This window comes from Erithacus rubecula, assembly GCF_903797595.1.
Source record: "Erithacus rubecula genome assembly, chromosome: 16".
Lineage (NCBI taxonomy): Eukaryota > Metazoa > Chordata > Aves > Passeriformes > Muscicapidae > Erithacus > Erithacus rubecula.
The window spans coordinates 11,455,863-11,475,322 of NC_136668.1; the positions used below are offsets into that span (position 1 = coordinate 11,455,863).

Genomic DNA, 19,460 nt, shown 5'->3' on the forward strand with positions numbered 1-19,460 from the left:
TCTGGCAAGCCTATGGTGTACAGGTCCACCAAAGGCATGGGGAACCCCATGGGAACCCATGGATCAGCTCTGTGATTTGCCCCCAAAAAGGTATCTCCTACATACATCACCAGCAGCCACTACACTGCTGGCACAGAGGAACACACCAAAACACTTCTCAGGGCCTGTCCATGCCCCAGCAGTTTAGATTTCTTCCCCTCCATCCAATGGGAAAATATTTTTGCAGTCTGCAAGGGTGCAGCTGCATTTGGCATGGTGGCTGTCCCTGCCTCAACAGAGAGCAAAGCATTCAAAACCACAGAAAAGGCAAAATACACGCTCAGAATTTACATGGAGGAAACACTTCCTCTTTTTTTTTTTTTTTTTTTTTTTCTTTTTCTTTTTTTTAGGTCCAAAACAAGCAGGTTTTGTTCATTTCTTTGTTTTTCAACACACGCACCGTCTAGAAAGTTAAACACCATGCAGACAAAGAGAGTGGAGCTAGAAAGGACCCCGGGGCAGCAGTGCTGCAGAAGCCTCACATCAGTGAGCAAAGATGCTCCAGTCAGAAAAAAAGAGAATGTGAAATGGAAGAATTGCCAGAGAAACACCCACCCTCGGACCTCTCCCTGATGGCAAAGAGGTGAGACCAACGTTCCCCTTCCTGGCCATGTCTTCTGTCCTAAATCCATGTGCTGGTGGCACTCCCAGAGCCACCGCTGTGGTTTGCCCTGCAGGAAGACCCATGGGGTGCAGGAAGGTGCAGTGCCACGGCGAGGTGGGTGCCCCTGGAGCTGGGTGCCCCTGGAGGTGAGTGCCTTCACCACCCAACGCTATGGGACAGAACGGGACAAGCCACCACGGTGTGAGGAGGGGGCTGGCAGCCGTGGGACCCCCGCGAGGAGCATCGTGGCAGAACAACCCCACTTCAAATGTAAACGCAATGAAAAACAGCAACCCCCAAAAATCCCCCCTCCCTCCCCACTTAAACAGTTGAATGTTTCTAGTTATTACATAAAGATCCATTTCAGCAAATACTCAAAATCAAGTTACGAAATACACGGTAGGTTGGTTTCTTTTCCCTATAAAAAGGCATGCGCTCAAAGGAGAAGACAGCGAAAGGCTTGTTTGTTTTCGGTGAAGCACAATCAGATTCTGCAGTTTGTCACTAAAGCTTGCATTCCTTGTTGTCGCTGGAAGGAGTCACGTGGGCCATGGAGGTTTGTGCCCCGAGCCAGCAGCCAGCTTGGCTGCCCCCATCCCATCCTGGGTCGGAGCAAGGAATGCCAGTGCTGCTGTGGGGCTGGGGATGCTGGGGTAAGGATCCTGGCTGGGTGGTGGGTGAGGAGGAGGTGCAGGGGCGATGCTAGCACGGACGTGGATGGGAGAGCCCCAGCTCCTGTCTGGCTGATGTGGTGCTGGGAAGCAGCCGTCATTCTCCTCCTCTCTTCTCCCAGCATCGCCAGTCTCTGCTCCAAAGGAGAAGGGGAAGGAGGGAGAGCATCCTTCTCGGCACAGCAGTTGCTGCAAACCTACTTGCTCTCCTGGGAAGGAGCCAGCCTGCACTGGGAAGGAAAATCAACATATAGTCTTTACTCACCCATCCAACACGGCCCTCCTTGCACAGGTACGCATGAAAAATGGAATTGGCAAATGGATTGAGTTGCAGTTCCCTGGACGAGGCTGCTGGGAAGCAGGAACTCAGGTTGGAGGGCAGCAGGAACCATGGCAGCAGATGGGGACCTTGATAGCAGCAAAGCAAAATCCACCAGCACGCAGGGAGGATGCAGCAGAGAGCAGCTCAAAACTGTCCCCTCTTCCTCGGAGGGCTTCCAGCAGAGGTGGGGACAGAGGTGATGATGAGTCTGAGCCCAGTTCAGGGATGTGCTGAGTAGGAGGAGGCCCACCAATGCTGTGCAACTGATGAGGGCGGCCAGATGCTTGGGTTTAAGTTCATGGTTTCTCTTGTTCTGGTTCATGCAGAGGAAGGGGCCCAGCGCCGTGGCCCTGGCAGGTGTGGATGGATGAGTTTTTGCTTTGTGTGTGTGGGTTATTTCCAGCGGGAACCAAGCAGCAGAGCCAACAGCCAAAGTCCCGTAGGGAACATGTCGGAGGGGGTCTCCCCTTGGTAGTCAGTCAGTGACAAACCCAACACGGGCAGGGCCACGCTTCAGCTGCAAAACACAACCCCAAAGAGCCGGAATTTGCTTTGACCATCCCTTTGGCAGAGCACCCATTGCTATCTCACAGCAATCAGCCATCTCCCACCACGACTGTCTGTGAGCCTCAAGGCTGCAGCCAGCCCTCCCCATCCCAGTGCCCCACCCTGGATGCTCACAGGGCTTACTGCGGGTAGCACCGAGGGCGCGCCGGATCTGTGGAAGTGAACGATCTGCCATTTGCCATCCCGGCGGTGCCAGATGCGGTCTCCTCGGAGACTGGGCGGTGCGGGGGATCCCCCGGAGTCCACGGTTACTGCGTGATGCGGATGTAGGCGATGCAGGCAGACTCGTCTCCCATCAGGTGGATGTGGGGGTTCAGGATCGTCGTGTGCACGGGCTTGCTGTCCGGGACCACACTGGAGAGGGACAAGCACGAGTGAAGTCAAGCAGGGGAAGGAGTTTGGCTGGCTCTTGCTCGGGGAGGCAGTAATGTGGGAAGGGGAGACACTTGTGTTAAGCTCTCTGTTCAATGGGGCTGAGTAAATGCTGTACAGGTCAGGATGGGTCCATCTAGAAAACACCTAACCCAACAATTCCTCTACAGACACCTGGCCCCACCCTAGCTGACCCAACACCTCCTGCTGGGATATTCCAAATCAGCCAGAGACGCTCCCACAGCAACTCTAACCCTGTTCCCTCCAGCAAACTGATGGGAGTCAAGACAGGCATGTGGGAGGTGGGAGGGGTCCCTCAGAAAGCAAGTGAGCTGCTTACGGTTTTCAAAGTAGAATCGGTGGAAATCCAGGCCTTCCACAAGGTTGCCCAGAGCCTCAGGCTCAAAAGCAGTCATTCCAGGGTCACACATCTTCCTGGGGAGCCAGGAAGGGGAGAGAAAAGGGAGAGGTTATCTCACCACTTCTGGCAGGAGAGCCTGAAGAATTCAAACACCTCCCGCTCAGGATGGCTCCTTCAGCCTGAGGCTGGGGAGTGTCTGCACTAGAGAGTCATTCTTGCAAAAACCTAACCTCAATCCTGCATTCTGCCCAACCCACTTCCCCCTCCTGCCCACTGACTGTAGCCAGGACTTCACCAAAGCAGGGTGCCTTCTTCATCAGTCACCCTCTGCAATTAAACCTCCACAAACATTGTCATCTTCTTTACAGAAAAAGAATTCATCACGGAAAAAACTCATATTATCTGCTCTATGTGAAAATATCCCTGCTGCAATCCTCTGAGGCAAGGATGACAACCTGCACTCACTCAGGCATCACTAATTAAATCAGTCTTGGACATAGAATAGGTCTACTCTGAACAGCATCAGCTCAGCAAGCAGAAATCATCTACTCTTCAGAACAGCCTGTGGCAATCTGGATATAATGGATTCCACGGATACAAACACTTCTTTCACCATATGTCATGTTTACAATTATTCCTCTATCTGCAAACCAAAGACTGGGCTCATCTGTGCTGAGCACAAGAGCAGCATCAGGCTTGGAAACTGATGTCTCCTACTCTTGGATAGTCTCCACTCTCCCCCACCACATCAACCTGGCCACCCTGTCCTGAGCAGCAGTAAAATCTTCTGGGCAGCACTGTGAGAGACCCTGGTCTGGGAGGCTGAGCCCTCACCCAGCCCAAACCCACGCTGGACACACTCACGTGTAGGACTCGAAGTCTCCATTGCTTATTGCTTCAATCAGCTGCTCTGTGACTTTAATGATTTCTTGCTTCCGTACTGTCGGTTTAAAGAGAAAAGGAAATAAAAGGATAAACAAGCCAGAAGTAGGTGCTGGTGTTACCATATCAGTGAGAGATCTTTATCTCATCAGAAACACACCACAGGATGTGAGGGGACTGTGGAAACTTTACAGGTAAAAAGCAGGAGAGTGACTGGGGAGACACAGGTAGAGAAGGGCTCTTCATCTCCAGATTTTCAAAGTCAGGGCAAAACTGAAGATGCCTGTAATTTCCTAAAAAGCCAAAAGGTTAATCAGCAAGTGGGAAGCTACCCTCAGCACAAAAGTTGGGACAGGCTGGTCTTGGCTGAAAAGCCTTACTAAGCTAAGAGCCTCTACCCCATGAAATCATAGCAGAGGCCAGCTAGGGCAAGCTGGACCAAGGATGCTCTCACCTCCCTCTGAAATGGGAGGAGAGGGTTTCAGGAGGGAGGAGAACAGGCGAGTGACATGTGCAGCCACCCCAGGAGATACAAGAAGGGATCCTGCAAAGGGCACAGAACTGTGCAGCTGCTGCCAGAGATTCATTAACAAGGTTCTGCTTCAAATGCAAATTGGCATCATGCTCGACTTTTGTTTTCCTTTGCCTTGTGACTAATGAAAGTAGCGGGAGTGTGTTCCTAGGAGTTGTTCAGAAAGGCGAGGGAATCCCATCATCTCCTGAGCACCACCTGCCTCCACATCCAGGCTCGAGGGAACCCTCTCCAGGAGGACAAGTTGTCCCATTAGCTCTCATGTCAGGCCAAAGCCCATCTTGCTTTGTGCCGAGATCACTTCACTGAGAGACTTTACAAATTAACACGGATAAATTATTCCCTGGGTTATTCTTAGAAAGCTGCCTCTGGCAGGCAGGCGGGCGGCAGACAGGGATTTCCCCTGGAGGCTTTTCCCAAAGGGACACTTATTTTAAAAGAGCAGCCAAGCTGCTATCCCTGCAGATTTCTGCCATTTCCACACCTGCTTTCAGAAAACATCCCTGTTCACGGGAGCACCTCGCTCCTCACCAGCAGTGCCCCAGCTGCTCGTGTCAGCAACCCAGCAGTGAAACCACCTGAGGAGTTAAAGCAACTTCTGATGGGCCCTGATGAGGAGGAATGGCCATGGGCAACCCTCCAAAACAACCTGCCCACCCTCCCACTTGCCCCCACTGGTACCTTTGGTGTCTTCATCCTCAATGGTGGTGTTGGTGCTCTCCGATGATTCCTGAGCAAAGAACAGAAAGGAGACGTGGGGTGGTGAGAAGAGTCTTCTCCCCGGGACAGAAGTGCTCGTGTGTTCGACAGCCCCCCGAGTCTGACCCCACAGCGCTCAACTGTGCCAGCAGACAGAAACCAAGGAAAACGCCAGCAGCTCCAACCTGTCCTCAACCACAGCTCTAGGGCAGCACTGGCAGAGCCCTCCCTGACCTCCACCCCTTGTCGCCAAGGGCACAAGAGGTGGGCTGTGGAGGGTCCCGTAGGAACGGCGCTGCCTTTCCTACCGACACCTGTGGGGACAGAGATGGGGGCAGGTCCAGGGGCCATGTGGTGGGTTCCTAGGAGCGTTGCCGGAGGGGCAGGGAGAGGGGCTGTGCAGGGGTGGAAGACACCATGTTGACTGTACAATAAAGAGAGAGATGTACAAATTAACAGCGAGGAGGAGCTGGGATGAGAAAGAGGGGACTGTGCAGGAGTGAGAGACCACACTGACCGCAGAGTAGGGAGAGAAATGTACGATAAAACAGTGCTTTCCAAGACCCACATGGACCACTGAAGGCTGAGACACAGCTCTTTCAAGAAACAGCTGAGCACTACACAGATTTGGGGGGAGAGGGGTACTGACCCCCGTCTCTCTCCAGGAGCCTCATCAAGGCAACTCTGCTAGCGGAGCTAGAGCAATGGCTCTGCGAGCTCTTCCCAGCAGAGCCTTGCTTGTGTATTACCCAGAAGACCCCGATGTAGGTTGGCAAGGTGTCCCATGACCATACAGTCCCCGCAGAGGCATGGAAGGTGTTTCTCCAAGGCTCCTTGGACCGATGCAGCCTGCAGACCTGAGTCAGGAGAACTGGGAGAAACGGCATGAGAACCCATCAGCAAGAACCAGGGCTGGCTTCCCACCAGCTGGTGGCCAGCAAGTGTCTGCACCAACCCTGTTAATGGGGTTTGTGGGTGATACGGCTTTGAGGATGTTCCCTCCAACCCCGCTGTCCCTTCTTCCCTACCCCGAGGACACTTCCAAAAACGGGGGAAGCTGGAACATGTGGAGAGGCCCAGCGATATCGGCATTTAGGAAGACGAAGGACACTCACCATTAACTGAACGCTGGAACTGGACTTTCTTTTCTGGAAAAACAAGGAGAAGAGATGGAACAGGAAGAGACACAGAGTGAGAAAGGCTGAGAGCAGCACATGAAAGGCAGCAGCTCCTGAGCCACCCTTCTTGGGCACAAAAGGCGCAGAGGGACTCGTTGCTCCTGTGGGGACGTGCCACTGGCTGCAGTGTTGGTGGCGACTTGCCAGCTCCCTCCCCACTTTTCTCTCCTGATCTGCCACAATCTCTGGGGTTGCTCATCCCAATGACCTGGCTAGTCCAAAAGGGAATCCCCTAGGAGTCAATGACCACTCTGGTGGCCTGTGACCAGGCTGGCAAGCTCACAGGAACAGAAGTGGGATACTGAAAAGCTAAGGCAGCTTCACCACAGCCCCGTGCCCAGTGTGAATGCTGTACTGACTTCTCTGGATCTGTTCTGGCTGCCTCTGCTGATGGCACTAACTGGTGTGGAGACACTCCTTTAGCTTTGAAACTGGACCAGTCCTAAGCTGGCTGGTTTAAGGCCAGCAAGGTGTTATGCCTCAAGGCAGGCCCACAGTGTGGAAGCAGTCCTGAGCACAGCTTCAGTGCCTTAAATCAGGACTCCAAAGAGAAGATGTGCACATTTGTCTCCATCCTTGACTACTGCTGCCAGGCTTTAAGGTTTTTTGGTTGGATGACTCCATATCTGCTCTTCTGCTTGCAATCCCAAACTACTTCTGGACTTTCCTTCCTTACTGTGCTCTGCTCCCCATCTCCATCTTTAATTTAGCTCGGAGACAGGGGGACATGCATGCTGACCCCATATCCCTTCTGCACCTCTGGCTCCCAGGGAATGAATCCCAGTGTGCATCAGGGAATACCAACATGCAGAAATCAGAATCTGCAGTGCCAAATAACAAAGTGCTGAACCAGCACATTTAACAAGGCACCAGCTGTGCCTGCTCTGCAGAGGGAAAAGCAGCACACACTGTGCAAATCTCTTGGAAAAGTCCATGGAGCAACCCATTAGGGTGCATGGGTGGGGTACAACATAAAAACCAATTATATAAATTCTCTCTCCTTGCTCCTTTCACATCCTAACTGGCTCCTACCAGCAGCCTCAGTCAGTTTCCCCCTCTACTACTGCTGCTCACCTTCCTCACTAGGTCATAGAATCATGGAATCACAGAATGGTTTGGAAAGGAAAGGACCTTAAAGATCATCCAGTTCCTAGACCACGTTGTTCAGAGCCCCACCTAACCTGGCCTTGAACACTTCTAGCAATAGTGCACCCACAGCTTCTCTGAGCAATCTGTTCCAGTGCCTCAACACTCTCACAATAAATAATTTCTTCCTTATATCCAATCTAACCCTGCCCTCCATCTGTGTGAAGCCATTCCCCTTGTTCTATCACTCCATGCCCTTGTCCAAAGTCCCTCTCCACCATTCTTGTAACTCCTTTAGGAACTGGAACACCTGCCAACTCTCACCCTTCCTTCACCAAAACAAAAATGATGTCCTAAAGGGCAGAGTGAGGTGTGGTGTTTTGTCAGGAACCTCATGGAGAAAGGGAGCCACTGGAGCTGGGCTGTTGCAGGAAGGACTGACAGTTTCTGCTACCCACGGACATGAGACGGGGCAGCAAACTGCAGAAATCTCAGACGCAACAGAATGCAACACAAAGCAGTGAGCGCGTCGAGCCGGGACACACAGGAACAGATGCGACACGGGGCAGGGAGCTCCTCACTCCAGGACGGGACAGGATGCGACACGGGGCAGGGATTCCACCACTTTACAATGGGACAGCATGGGACACTACACAGGGCAGTGAAAGTATCATAGCTGCTGGGACCAGAGGACGTCCCACAGATCCCAGAGCAGGGCTCAAGGGGGATTTCTGGTCCCAGGATGTTTTTAGTAAGTGAGGAACCTTCTCAGGAGGGTGACTTTCAAGCCCTCTGAGCCTGGGCTGGCACTGTGCTGGTGTTGGAGGGCTGTGCAGAGGCCAGAGGGCAGCTCCAGCTGCCTGCTGCCCACCAGCACAGCTTTGGGCAGGAAAGGCAGGGGTGGCTGCCTGGGATCTGCCTGCTCTCATAGGGATGGCCAATCCAGCACGTTACTCCAAGTGGGAACACATCTCTTCTTATGGTGACCCACACCATGTGGTCCCTCTCTGAACAGGCAGGACCATTCCTTTTCCACTGTGCCAACCACTCAAGGCAGGTTTCCAGATTCCTACCTTGCTTTTCCAGCCAGTTAAAGAAGTTAACACTGCTCAGCAGTGTCCTGACATCTGCTGGTTGCCCAGTGGGCCATCAGAGCTTCACCCACAACACCCAGCCTCCCCGTGCTCCCCTGAATGAGTTATGCTGCAGGTATCCCCCAGATTAAGCATGGAAATGAGAGGTGGGGATGGTTATGCTGAAGGTGGATAATGCAAGGAAGCTGTTGGGAGCTGTTGTCTCTACCTTGGTTTCTCCTTCAGCACTTTCCTGGGCATCTAGCCAAGTTGTCTCCCCTTTACTTGTTGAAAAGGGGGCAGTAAAAAAGCAAATTCATTCTCAGAGCTTATCCACAGTCTTCAGATGAGTGCTGGTAGCTAGACTGCACTTGGAATGAAGCCTCATGATCTGCTCCCTTCTTGCCAGTGAGGGCTGAGGGATGCAAATTAACCTCTCTGATCCCACTCTGAAACCAGGCTCTCCTCACTGAGTTTCAGTGAAGAGCCAGAAGGCTATTCCCCCAAACAAGCTATTTTGCTATAATAGGAAGTGCCTCTTTTCCCAGGATAATATCTGCCCTCAAAGCTACTTTGAAGTCCAACAGGGAGCATCATTTTCAAGTTGTGCTAGCAAATGGTTGTCTACCACAACACAGAAATTCAAAGCTGTCCCTTTCTGCTGGAAAATTAGATTAAGAACTGGCCCTGATGAAGCTTTTTCATGCAGCAATCTCTCCTTTAATAGCTTAAAAATACATCTTCTGTTTGGTCTCACCTCTGCTCCAGCAACTTCTACCAAGTCAGCTCTACCTGTGGTGTCACATCTTAAGTGACTCTCAGAAGCCACTGGTACCTCAGAGCAGCAGAGGACAGGCCAGAGGTGCTATGACTACCATGGGTTCTGCCAGCACCAGCCATATTCATTCTGCCCTGGGTGTCTCATGATATCCTGACAACCCAAAGTAATGTTCTCTCAAAGCCATCCAGGCCATCAGCTTCATGCTGCAAAATAGCATCCTACATGTCCAGGATGGCCTCTTGTTGAGCTGAGCCCAGATTTGGAGAGTTGTGCATGGTCTCAATCTTTGCAGGCTTCTCCTGTCCCAGCTGCTGGGTCTGGGAGGAGTGAGGGAAACATGCCATCCCTAGACCTCCAGCTTCATCAACCACTTGTACTGAGGGCTCTGTACAAGGCTCTGCTCTTCCAAAACCCTGCACCCATCACAGCCCAACAGTTGGGTCTTTGAAAAAGGGAAAGAGAAGGTTCTGTAGGTTTTCCCAGCAAAAGACCCCTATGGAGGAAGGAGAGCAGCCACACTGCAGTTGGGCTCCCAAAGCTCTGCCTGACAATGGAGGATGCCACCAGGATGGAGATGTCACCACGTCAGCTCTCCCTTGCTGAGTGATCCATTGTATTCATGAAGGGAAACAGGTAAGGAGAGAAAGAACCTTGCATGGACCATTCCCTTCTGCAGGAGGAGTATGACAGAGCTCAATAACCATTGCTATCCACCACATCTCTGTTGTCACCAGAAACAGCAGAATTTTGCTGCCTCCTGGAGCCACCTTGTCCTGGAGCAAAGCTGCAGCCCCACCTTGGAGGGGCTGATGAACCTGCAGGCTCTGCAGCCCAAGAAACAAGATCCACCAAACACCAGCTTGTTTTTAGAGCATCACCAAGCCATTTACTCTGTCCAAGCACCACCATGTTTCTTTGCTGACTGCACTGGGCACAGGGGACAAGCAGCACTGCCAAGGAGGTTAAAAGCACCCATGTGTCACCCAGCAGCACACATTTGGGATAGGATGGGGCAGGAATTGGGACCAGTCACAGCAGCAGAACCGCCATGCTGAGTGAGCAGGAGATGAGGCCACACATCCCTCTAGACAGCTGCTGTTGGAGCCGTGGTTCTGGGCTGCAAAGCCTCCTCCTCCTGCCCCCCGTCCTGGCCCAGCCTCTGCCTCTCCCCCTCCCTGGGGGCAGCGAGGGACAAGCGCATATTGCGGGCAACGAAACAGCAGCGAATTCCCACAGTGTGCCCTCCAGCACCAGCCCGCTCCCCTGCAAATCCTCCTGCGCCCTGCCCGAGCTGGCAGGAGCCCCGCCGGTGGCACGGGGACACACCGGGACAGCCGAGCCAGCAGCTGCCCTTTAGAGCGCGGGGTGCCGCAGGGAGCGCAGGCACAGCACGGAGAGCCCAGGGCAGCCGGGCACGGCAATGCTCACCGCCGGCAGGGCACAGAGACCCCGGCACCGCCCCAGCAGCGCAGCGCACCGGGGCCCAGCTTACCTTCACGCCGTCATTCTTCTTGTTGCCACCACTTTTGCCTCCTGGAGAGAGGAGGAAGGAGATTAGCAGAGCCAGGCAGGGCACCAGGACCAGGAGGGCGAGGATCAGCAGCATGGTGCCGGGTGCCAGGGCGGCGGGACCCCCAGTCCCGACTGGCGGGGTTCGTCTTCTCTCCAGCAGCCACCGGTGCGACCCGCGGGAGCTCAGGGGCGACCCTGCCAGCGCTGTCCCGTCCTGCCCCAGTGGCTCCTGGCCAGGGGCATGACCCGTGTCCTATCGCCTGGGGTCCCTGGGGCGGCTGGAGGGGCCGGCGGGGCTCTGGCCGGGCGGTGCTGCTGACCCGGCGTGGTGCAGTGTGCAGGAATGGGCTGCCCGCCTGCCGCCCTCTAATTTTAGCCCCATGCTGCCGGGATCATGTGCTGCCGGCCCGCCGGCCCGACAGCTGCAAGACTGCATTTTGACAAGGATGAAAAGCAGGCGCCTTCCCCTGTGCCCACCCAGCGCTGCCGACACTGCCCCGGCCCCCCGGCTGCACAAGGCACCTCTGAGCCCTGAGCCCCAGCGCAGGGCGGGCCGGCGGAGCCCCGGGCGGGTCGCCCACAGCCCTGCCCTGCTCCTGGGCAGGGGACACTGAGTCGTGCGTGGGACGGGCAGCACTACGAGAGATGCTTTTGAACCTCCTGCCTTTTGATGCTTCCGGCGTGGGGCCCGACATCGGATACCCCCAGCTGCCGGACTCCTCCAGCGCCCGCCAAATGCTAAATGTGTCAGCACGATCCCCCCACGACAAATGCAGATACCAGCCCTGACCACAGCTCTCTGCCCTGGCACCCCTGCCCACCTGCTGCACCTGACACTCGGGGCGCCTCAGCAAAGCCCCCTGAAACACCCAACTGACCCCAAACAGCCGCCCTCGGCCAGCTCAGCAGCGTGCAGGGCTTGGCTGGTGTGTCCCACCCTGAGCAGCGCTGCAGGGCCATCCCCAGCGCTGGGGGTGACACGGGTGCATGAGCTCTGCAGTCACACGGCTCCATTTGCTTCCATGCCTGCGAATCGCCTGTGAAATCCCATATGCAGCGAGGTGTCCCCAGAGGGAAGGGCTCTCCCTGAGAGCACTGGAGCAGAGGGTTTCTGGCTGCACTGAGACCTCTCCAGTGCCATGCCCGGTGCCGTCGCCATGGCAGCCCTCGGGATGCAGGGAGGCAGGAGGAGAGTGGGGAATCCTGCACCATTATCATCCACCTGCCTGGGGAGAGACCTGCGAGATCCTGCTGCCATCTGCCTGCTGTGGCACCAGGGCCCATTCCTTACTCCCAATGCAGAGGATGCTCTCCCTGAGCCATGCCCAGGAGGACACAAAATCAGCTGCTTGAGCTCTGGCTGCCCCCAGCACCCACATCTCCATTCCTGCACAAGCCAGATGGTTGGGTGCATACAAATCCCAAAACTTTAAAGCATTATGGATCACCGAGCCTCGACCACAAACTTTTTCTTTTGTATCCCAAGCTAGCAGCCAGCCTGGAGGTGCTGGGTGACTTCTGGAGGAGCACTCAAAGCCACACATCTGCAGAGTCACAAGGCTGCATCCTCAGCCTCTCTGTGACACATGAGGCAAAGCCAGCTCTCCAGGGACCCTACAGACTTGCCCTGAGTATCCTGTAGGGCAAGGAAATTAGTCCCAGAGACAGCACCTACCGGAGAAGTTCCTGGTGGCCAGCATGGTGGTGAGGATGGCTCCCTGAAAGACAAGGAAGGCAGAAGGAAAGGGTGTGCTGGACCCCAGCCCCCTGCACCCTGCTGCTCCCCCCATCCCTGGGGGAGGAAAGCCCTGCTCAGCACCTGTCCCCCAGCCACTGGAAGGAAGGAAACTGGCCCACGGACTGATATTCTCCTCCTGCCATCAAAAGCAGCTCTCAATACCTCCCTATCCCCAGTACCATGGCATTGGGTTGCATTCTCCAAAACTGTCTTCCTTCTGAGATTAAAGGGATATTAAATATCTGCAGGGCACTTCTCAGTCTCATACTAGCCTGTCCTAGATGAAGCACAACCCCAGTGACTGGGGCTAGCAGCTGGCAACAAGGGGACCCACTGGGAGTGGAACCAGATTTAATTGTGATTAAAGCTGTGCCAACTCAGAGCAGCAGGACAGGGACTGCTCATGGGAGCCATGCAAAGATCACCACCACAAAACAACATTTGTAAAAATCCTCCCTCTTTCCAGCTGAGTCTACTAACTAGTTGCTAAGTGTATAATGAGATTATTTTGGACTAATTGCTTACAGTAATGGATTACTATTTTGAAGCGTATGCCTGAACTAATTTGATTACTTGTCTAGCTGAAAAGTAATAATAGTTTATAGCCAGCTTCTTTTCTTGATAATCTTGTTAGTAGCCTGCAGCTGTACTGCTCTGTGGCACGCTGTGTTCAGGCCTGGAGCATTGATGGCTCTGGCTGTGGCACAGAGAAGCCTCACCCTGCTCTGCTGGAGGCACTGTGATTTCCAGAGCCCATTCCCTGTGCCCTGCTGCCAGCTGAGGCTGGGCAGCACACAGGAGATGAGTGCCTCAGGGAGGTGCTCAAGCTGGAGATGGTGATTTCAGAGGGGTCCAGGCTGTGGTGCATGGCAGCATCCAAGAAGGAAAGGCTGTGGGGCTGCTGGGGTGGGCAAGATTTTTGTCTGTCTTTATTTCTTGCCTACAGAGTCTCTTGGCCATCAGGCAAAGAGTGTCATTGTGCCTCTCAGGTGTGTGTTCAGCCCCAAAAAGAAGCTATCTTGACACTGGCTCCTGTGGAAGAATCCTCACCCCAGTGTGACTCAGTGCTTTACTTCACCATGGGTTTCTTTGAGCTGTTGGGAACCCCAGCCAGATGAAGCTGCCACCCCGCTCAGTCTCTTTCCCATTTCCTCAATGTTCCCATTGAGCCCGTCACCCCCACACCCCATAGACACCACCCTGTCATTTCCCACCCAGAGAACAAGCCCACCAATGATCTGACTGTGCACTTAGCAGCCAGTTTGGACAGAGTTACCTTCAGCTTCCTCCGGGCATTGAACTTCTTCAGGCAGTCCACCGTCTCCTGCCTGTGCATGCATGATGCCACGGTGGCACGGTGCTGGGGGAGAGAGACCTGGCTCAGAGCAGGGCTGGGGGCAAGGGGCTCCCCAGCCTGGCTCTCACATGCTCACACACGTGTATGATCTCCCATGGCTCCCCAGGCCAGAGCTGCCTCCTGCAGCAGCAGCAGCAGCAGAAGATAAAAGTTTAATGGGCAGTGGGAGATCGAAGCTTTGGAGTCAGCAGGATCTGCTCTGGTGGTGAGGGTGTGTGGAGAACTGGCTGCTCCTGAGTTAACCCCTTGACTGACATCCATGTTTAGAAATGTCCTCAGGGTTTGCACATGTGTGGTTAAGCCCACAGACTCCTGCTGCTGTTAGGATCTGATTCAGAGTGAGAACCAGCAGCTGAAACAGCGGGATGCAGCAAAGGGTGGAGGGATTGCTGCTGGGGTGGGTGGATGGAAAAACACAAGCCTGCTCCAACTGCCCCTGAAGAGAAACCCCCCAGTACAATGTGACACTGAGAAATCAGCCTGTCCCCACCAGGGCAGGGAACATGTGTGTCCCTCCCATCACCAGATCCCCCAGGAACATGCTGTTTGCATTCACAAGCTTTTTTTCTGCTGTAAAACCTCAGGGGAAATGCTGCTGTGAGAGCATTGGGAGGAACCGTGCCAGGAAACCATCTTCCCAGGATGGAGAAGAGAGCTGGCAGCATGTTTGATAACAAGGGATCCCCAGTGTGATGTTCCCCACTTGTGAATCCCCACACCTGTCTACCTTCAACCCCAACTCACCGATATCCAGGGGTGCTTCAGAGCCTCTGCTGCTGTGATGCGCTTGGATGGGTTTATGGTCAACATCTTATTGATGAGATCTTTCGCTTCAGGAGTGACAGTGTCCCATTCAGGGGAGGGGAACTGCCAAAGCAAAGGGACAAGGGTGAGAGATGGGAGAGGGCCCCTCTGCACTTGGATTGCTTCTCCTGCAACTTGGGACAGGTTGGAGAAATGGTAGTCACAGGAAAGAGCTGCCAGGTAGAAAACCAAAGAGCAGGAGTGAAAGAAAGTTGGGAGGCTTGGGACAAGACCTGTCTCTCACACAAAGTGGCCCTGAAATATGCCAAGGTGTGCACCTGGGCATGGCAACAAGGCCAACGCTCTGCGACCAGCACAGAGGAAAGTACTTGTTCCCATGTTCTGAATTTGTCTTGGTTGCTGTTCTAGAGCAGCAGGCTGTGAGGCAGGGATGCAGGAGAGAGAGGAGACTGTGAAAGGGGGCAGCAAGACAAACCCACTCACATCGTAAGCCCCAGCCTTGATCTGCTGGTAGAGTCGGTGTTGGTCTTCATCCCAAAAGGGTGGGTACCCAACCAGCAGGATGTAGAGGATGACACCTGCCCAGGAAAGGGGACAGGATCAGTGGGAGACAATTCAGTGCTGGAGGCAGGAGCACTGGGTCAAACTCAAGCAGAGAAACAGAAATTAGGGAAACATGAAGATTTGATCACTGTATAAAGAGCAAAAGCCTTGTTGATGGGGCCAGTTCAGCACCTGGAGAGGTTCAAGGCTCTGGCAGCCACTCTGCAGAGCCCAAAGTGGGTGCCCTGGCACGGGTGGGTGATATTTCTTCCCCATCATGGATGGGAAAAGGCTCCCCTAAGGCTCCGACTGCAGGGAGGCATTGCCTGACTCCACCAGCAGCACAGGGAAAGGAGGCAATGTCTCACCTGCCTGGGAGTTTTGGGTACGTAAAAATGGTGGTGATCCTTCAGAGAAGGGTTCTGGATTGGGAGAGAGTGTGTTTCCTAGGGTAATGTGCCACCTCCTGGGTAAACCCTCCCCCCCCGACTTCTCTGAGATTCCCTGAGATTTCCCGTGGCAGCTGCAACTTGAGCCATGCTGGATGAAGAGCCAGCCGCATCCCGCCCAGCCCAGCCCGCTCCCGGCATCCCAGCCGCGGTGTGACTTACCGCAAGCCCACAGATCCACGGCTTTGCCATAAGGGTCCTTCCGGAGCACCTCGGGGGAGAGATATCCCGGGGTGCCGGCGAAACCTGCGACAGAGAGCCCGTCACGCCCGCGCCCGGCAGCGCCCGTCCCGCACAGCCCAGCGCAGGGAGCGCTCGCCGGGCGGGCACAGCAGAGCCCGCAGCGCTGGGACAGGCACCAGAAACCTCTGTGACTCCCGGGCCAGAGCGAACTGCGTGTGCTGCCAGCCCCAGACGGTGCCTAAGGCTGAATGCTCTGCTGTGCACTTGCAGCACTCGGAAGAGGCTTTCCTCCCACTGCTCTGCCCCTGCTTGTCCACCTCACCAGGACACCTCGCTGATTCACAGAGTCCCTGTGGAGCTGTTTGCTCCACATCAGCCGGGTCACCCACGGCGCTTCCCGGGCTGGTGCTGCTGGGACTCTCCCATAACCCTGGGCTCGGGTCCTGGAGCCCCCCTGAACTGACATGCCGAGGGGGGCTGGAGGAGACCCCACCTCCGGCCAGTCCTACTCACCAAACCACGCTTGCTGGTCCCCCTCCACCTCGATGGCCAAGCCAAAGTCAGCCAGCTTGACGGCAGCGCCCTTCAGCTTGGATGCCAGCAGCAGGTTCTCAGGCTGCAGAGGGAGATGGGGTTGGCGAGGGGTGAAAACTCCTCAGGGGCTCTGCTGTTGGCAGGGGGAAGCTCTGGATGTGCTCCCTACTGCTTTGTCCTGGTGTCCCTGGATCCTTAGGGGACCATAGACTGCAAAGACCTCCCTACCCCATCTCCCCTGTGTCATTTCCCTCTGGAGCTGGTCTTTGTTTGCTCCATGTGTCTCCCGCAGCCCTACACGTGTTCCTCCCCGCTGTTTCAGCAGCCCTGAAGGACTGTGGGCATTGTTCCACAGTGCTTTGCATCACAGATGGGGTCCCCTGTCCTCCCACAGGCGCTCTCCCTGCAGCTCCTACCTTCAGATCCCGGTGAACCACCCCCATCTGGTGGCAGTGCAGGACGGCCTCCAGGATCTGCTGGATGCAGTGGCTGTGGGAGAGAGGAGAAAGCTCACACAAGTGGCCAGTGAGGCAGAGTTTTGTCAGGCAGTTCTATTCTGCTGTATTTCACCCCTCTCCCCATCACTGCTTCACATCAGCAGCCCTGCAGCACAGCTCAGCATTCCTTTCCACCAAAACCCACACACCTGTGGGGAACAGTTCTAACCCAGTAAGAACCCAAGAGAGCTATTGGATACCAAGTAATGGTGAGCAGGAGCTTAGGGCACACAGCAGAGCCCATGGGGACCCCACAGGAACAGCACTGGAAGCAGGGAGCTGGAGACCAACAGTGGAACTGCAATACCAGCAAAGATTTGATCCCCAAACCCAGGCAGAGCAGATGTGCTCTGTGCAACCTTTGCTCCAGCCCTATTTCCCTGCTCTCCTCTAACACAGGTGGCTCTGCTGTGTCTGCTTGCTTTATATCTAGTTCATTACAACCCAGCTCTGCTGTGTGCGTGAGACAGGAAGGGAAAAAGACAGAAGCACTGATCACTTCTGCTCCAAAACAGCTTGTGTGCAAGGCAGAAGGTCTTTATTTACATGCATTTTATTTTATTTGTATGACACTAATAAGTGGATGGGCTGTAAGTGGATTCAGTGCAGGCAGCCCATTAAATGAGCTTGTTCTCTGCCTAGAAGTAAAGGATATTTCTGTGCAGAGAGGTTGTGTAGAGTTTACCACCTCCTTGGACATACATATAGGCTGTGCTTAGCACAGTGGTATCTGGAGATTGGAGAGGGCCAGATCATGTCCCCTCAAAGAATGAGACTATACTGGTCCCCTGGATGAGCTGCAGGGACCAAAGGATCTGTTCAGCCAGAGCTGAATGGCTCTGCAGAAGGTACCTGCAAAGTGCCAGGGGAGTGTGGGAGGGAGCAGAGCTCCAGCACAGCCTCTTGACTGCTCCTCCTCGGTGCTTTCAAGCGGCAAATGCAAGAGAAACACTTGCAGATGGCTGGAATGCAGCTCCAAGGGGAAGGAGTGACATCCACAGGGTGTCTGCACTATCATGGCCCTGACTGGCCACCCGTCTGGTGCTGGGTTTCCTCCCTGCCAGCCTGATGAGCCCTGATCCCCCCCAGACCAGAGAGCCCCTCAACCTGGGGGCTGTTCATTTACAGTGAGGTCAGATGTTGGCTATCCCAACATCCGAGGAATGAGGAGGCTGTGGGCAATGGCTGGGAGCATCTGATTCAAAGTGGAAACCAGTCCTATGGCGCACATGCACTTCTTGGCACAGGAGTGGAGCGATGTTAGAAAGAGGAATTTTGGGTGGGTTTTTCTTTTTGCACCACAGTTCTGTTCTATGAGTACGTGTCGCAGAGTGGCTGTTAAAACACCTCCCAGTACAGAATGAGCTGGTGCTGCAGAAAGCCAGACATGTAGGACCTGGGAGGGAGCAGCCTGTGGGAGAATGGGACACCTCCTGTCCCTTCCACAACCTGACTCACCTGGCATCTGCTTCACTGTAGTACTCCCTGGCCACAATGTCCTCAAACAGCTCCCCACCAGTGACCCTGTGAGAGAACAGGGGGAGCTGGATTGACTGACAGCACACACAGCCCTGGCAAGCCCCCCCAAAATATCAGCAGCATGCATGGGGGAGAATTGGGGGTGCAGCACAGGCACCTGCCCTCAGCCCAGCTTGGGGGACCCGAGTTTGGGTCAAACCCAGCCTGCAGGAAGGGCTTGGGTGAGCTCATGTCATGCTGGGGGAAGCACAGAGCTGTGGGTTAGGGGATGCAGTGAACCATTACTCACAGGTCAAATATCAGGTAGTGGTGTCCCTCTTCAGAGATGCTGTCATGGAGCCTCACTGCAGCAGAGACAGGAGGGTTATGGGGTGCCTGGCTCCCACCCCACTCCCTGGGAATGCCTTTGCTCCCTTTGGGCACAAGCAGGAGCTGGGGAAGGGCACAGCAGGGCTATTCCTCTTGCCACTGGCTGGGTGGGGGTCCCTGCTCTCCAGGGGACCCCAGCCTTGGCCCCAGCCTGGCACAAAGGTCACATCCAAACCGTGGGACTGCCCTGGGGCTGTGCCTGGCCAGGGTTCCAGGCAGCTGCTGGGCTATCTTGGGCACTGGGCAGCCTGCAGGCATGGGTGTCCCCAGCCCCATCAGGAGAACTGCCCAAGCAGAGGGAGAGCTCAGCAGGGAGCTGAGCTGACAACTCTGGCATCCACAGAGCTGTTTTTATTTTCTGCTCATGACCTTCCTTTTCTCCTTGGGAATCTCCCATGGGATGAATTTGCCCATCTCCTGGCACCCCTCTCCCCTTGGGCACACCCCTTGACATGTACAAAACTGTCACCCTGCAAGCTGCCTGCTAGTTATTCAGGCTCAGATCCCTGCTCACACTTAGCAGGCAGGTGTGCAGCAAGGGGATAGGCACAAAATGGGTAGGGTGGATAAACAGAGACTTGTCCAGCAGCCTCCCCCACCTCATATTTTGTTGATTCCCTTGAGGCTATGAATATTTAATGCTTCATGTCTCTCACCTGGTTTCAGCCTGATATAACTTTCAACATATTTGAGAATGTTGGGAAACAGGGAGGTAAAAAGAAACATTCAGGTGAGAGATTTTGTGGGAGTTTTTACTCCTAGCCCCTTTTACTGCATCTAAATCAGCTGAGCCCTATATGGAAACATCCTCCAGACTCAGTGTGAGCCAGGGGAGATAACAACCCCAGCACTGAGCCTAGACACTGC

At 54.6% G+C, this 19,460-nt stretch overlaps 1 protein-coding gene across 1 annotated transcript in view; it reads right to left on the bottom strand.

Moving 5' to 3' along the window:
• Window positions 1–1,243: 1,243 nt before the first annotated feature.
• CAMK2A (calcium/calmodulin dependent protein kinase II alpha) overlaps window positions 1,244–19,460 on the bottom strand; it is a 29,748-nt gene continuing 11,531 nt past the window's right edge. Inside the window, 18 exon segments of the mRNA XM_079319464.1 lie at window positions 1,244–2,153; window positions 2,318–2,452; window positions 2,455–2,546; window positions 2,549–2,557; window positions 2,916–3,010; window positions 3,801–3,876; window positions 5,032–5,080; window positions 6,165–6,197; window positions 10,660–10,700; window positions 12,355–12,397; window positions 13,694–13,777; window positions 14,519–14,641; window positions 15,023–15,117; window positions 15,694–15,777; window positions 16,228–16,330; window positions 16,665–16,737; window positions 18,204–18,269; window positions 18,514–18,568. Of these exon segments, the coding sequence (XP_079175590.1) occupies window positions 2,112–2,153; window positions 2,318–2,452; window positions 2,455–2,546; window positions 2,549–2,557; window positions 2,916–3,010; window positions 3,801–3,876; window positions 5,032–5,080; window positions 6,165–6,197; window positions 10,660–10,700; window positions 12,355–12,397; window positions 13,694–13,777; window positions 14,519–14,641; window positions 15,023–15,117; window positions 15,694–15,777; window positions 16,228–16,330; window positions 16,665–16,737; window positions 18,204–18,269; window positions 18,514–18,568 (1,298 nt within the window). The 3' untranslated portion in view covers window positions 1,244–2,111.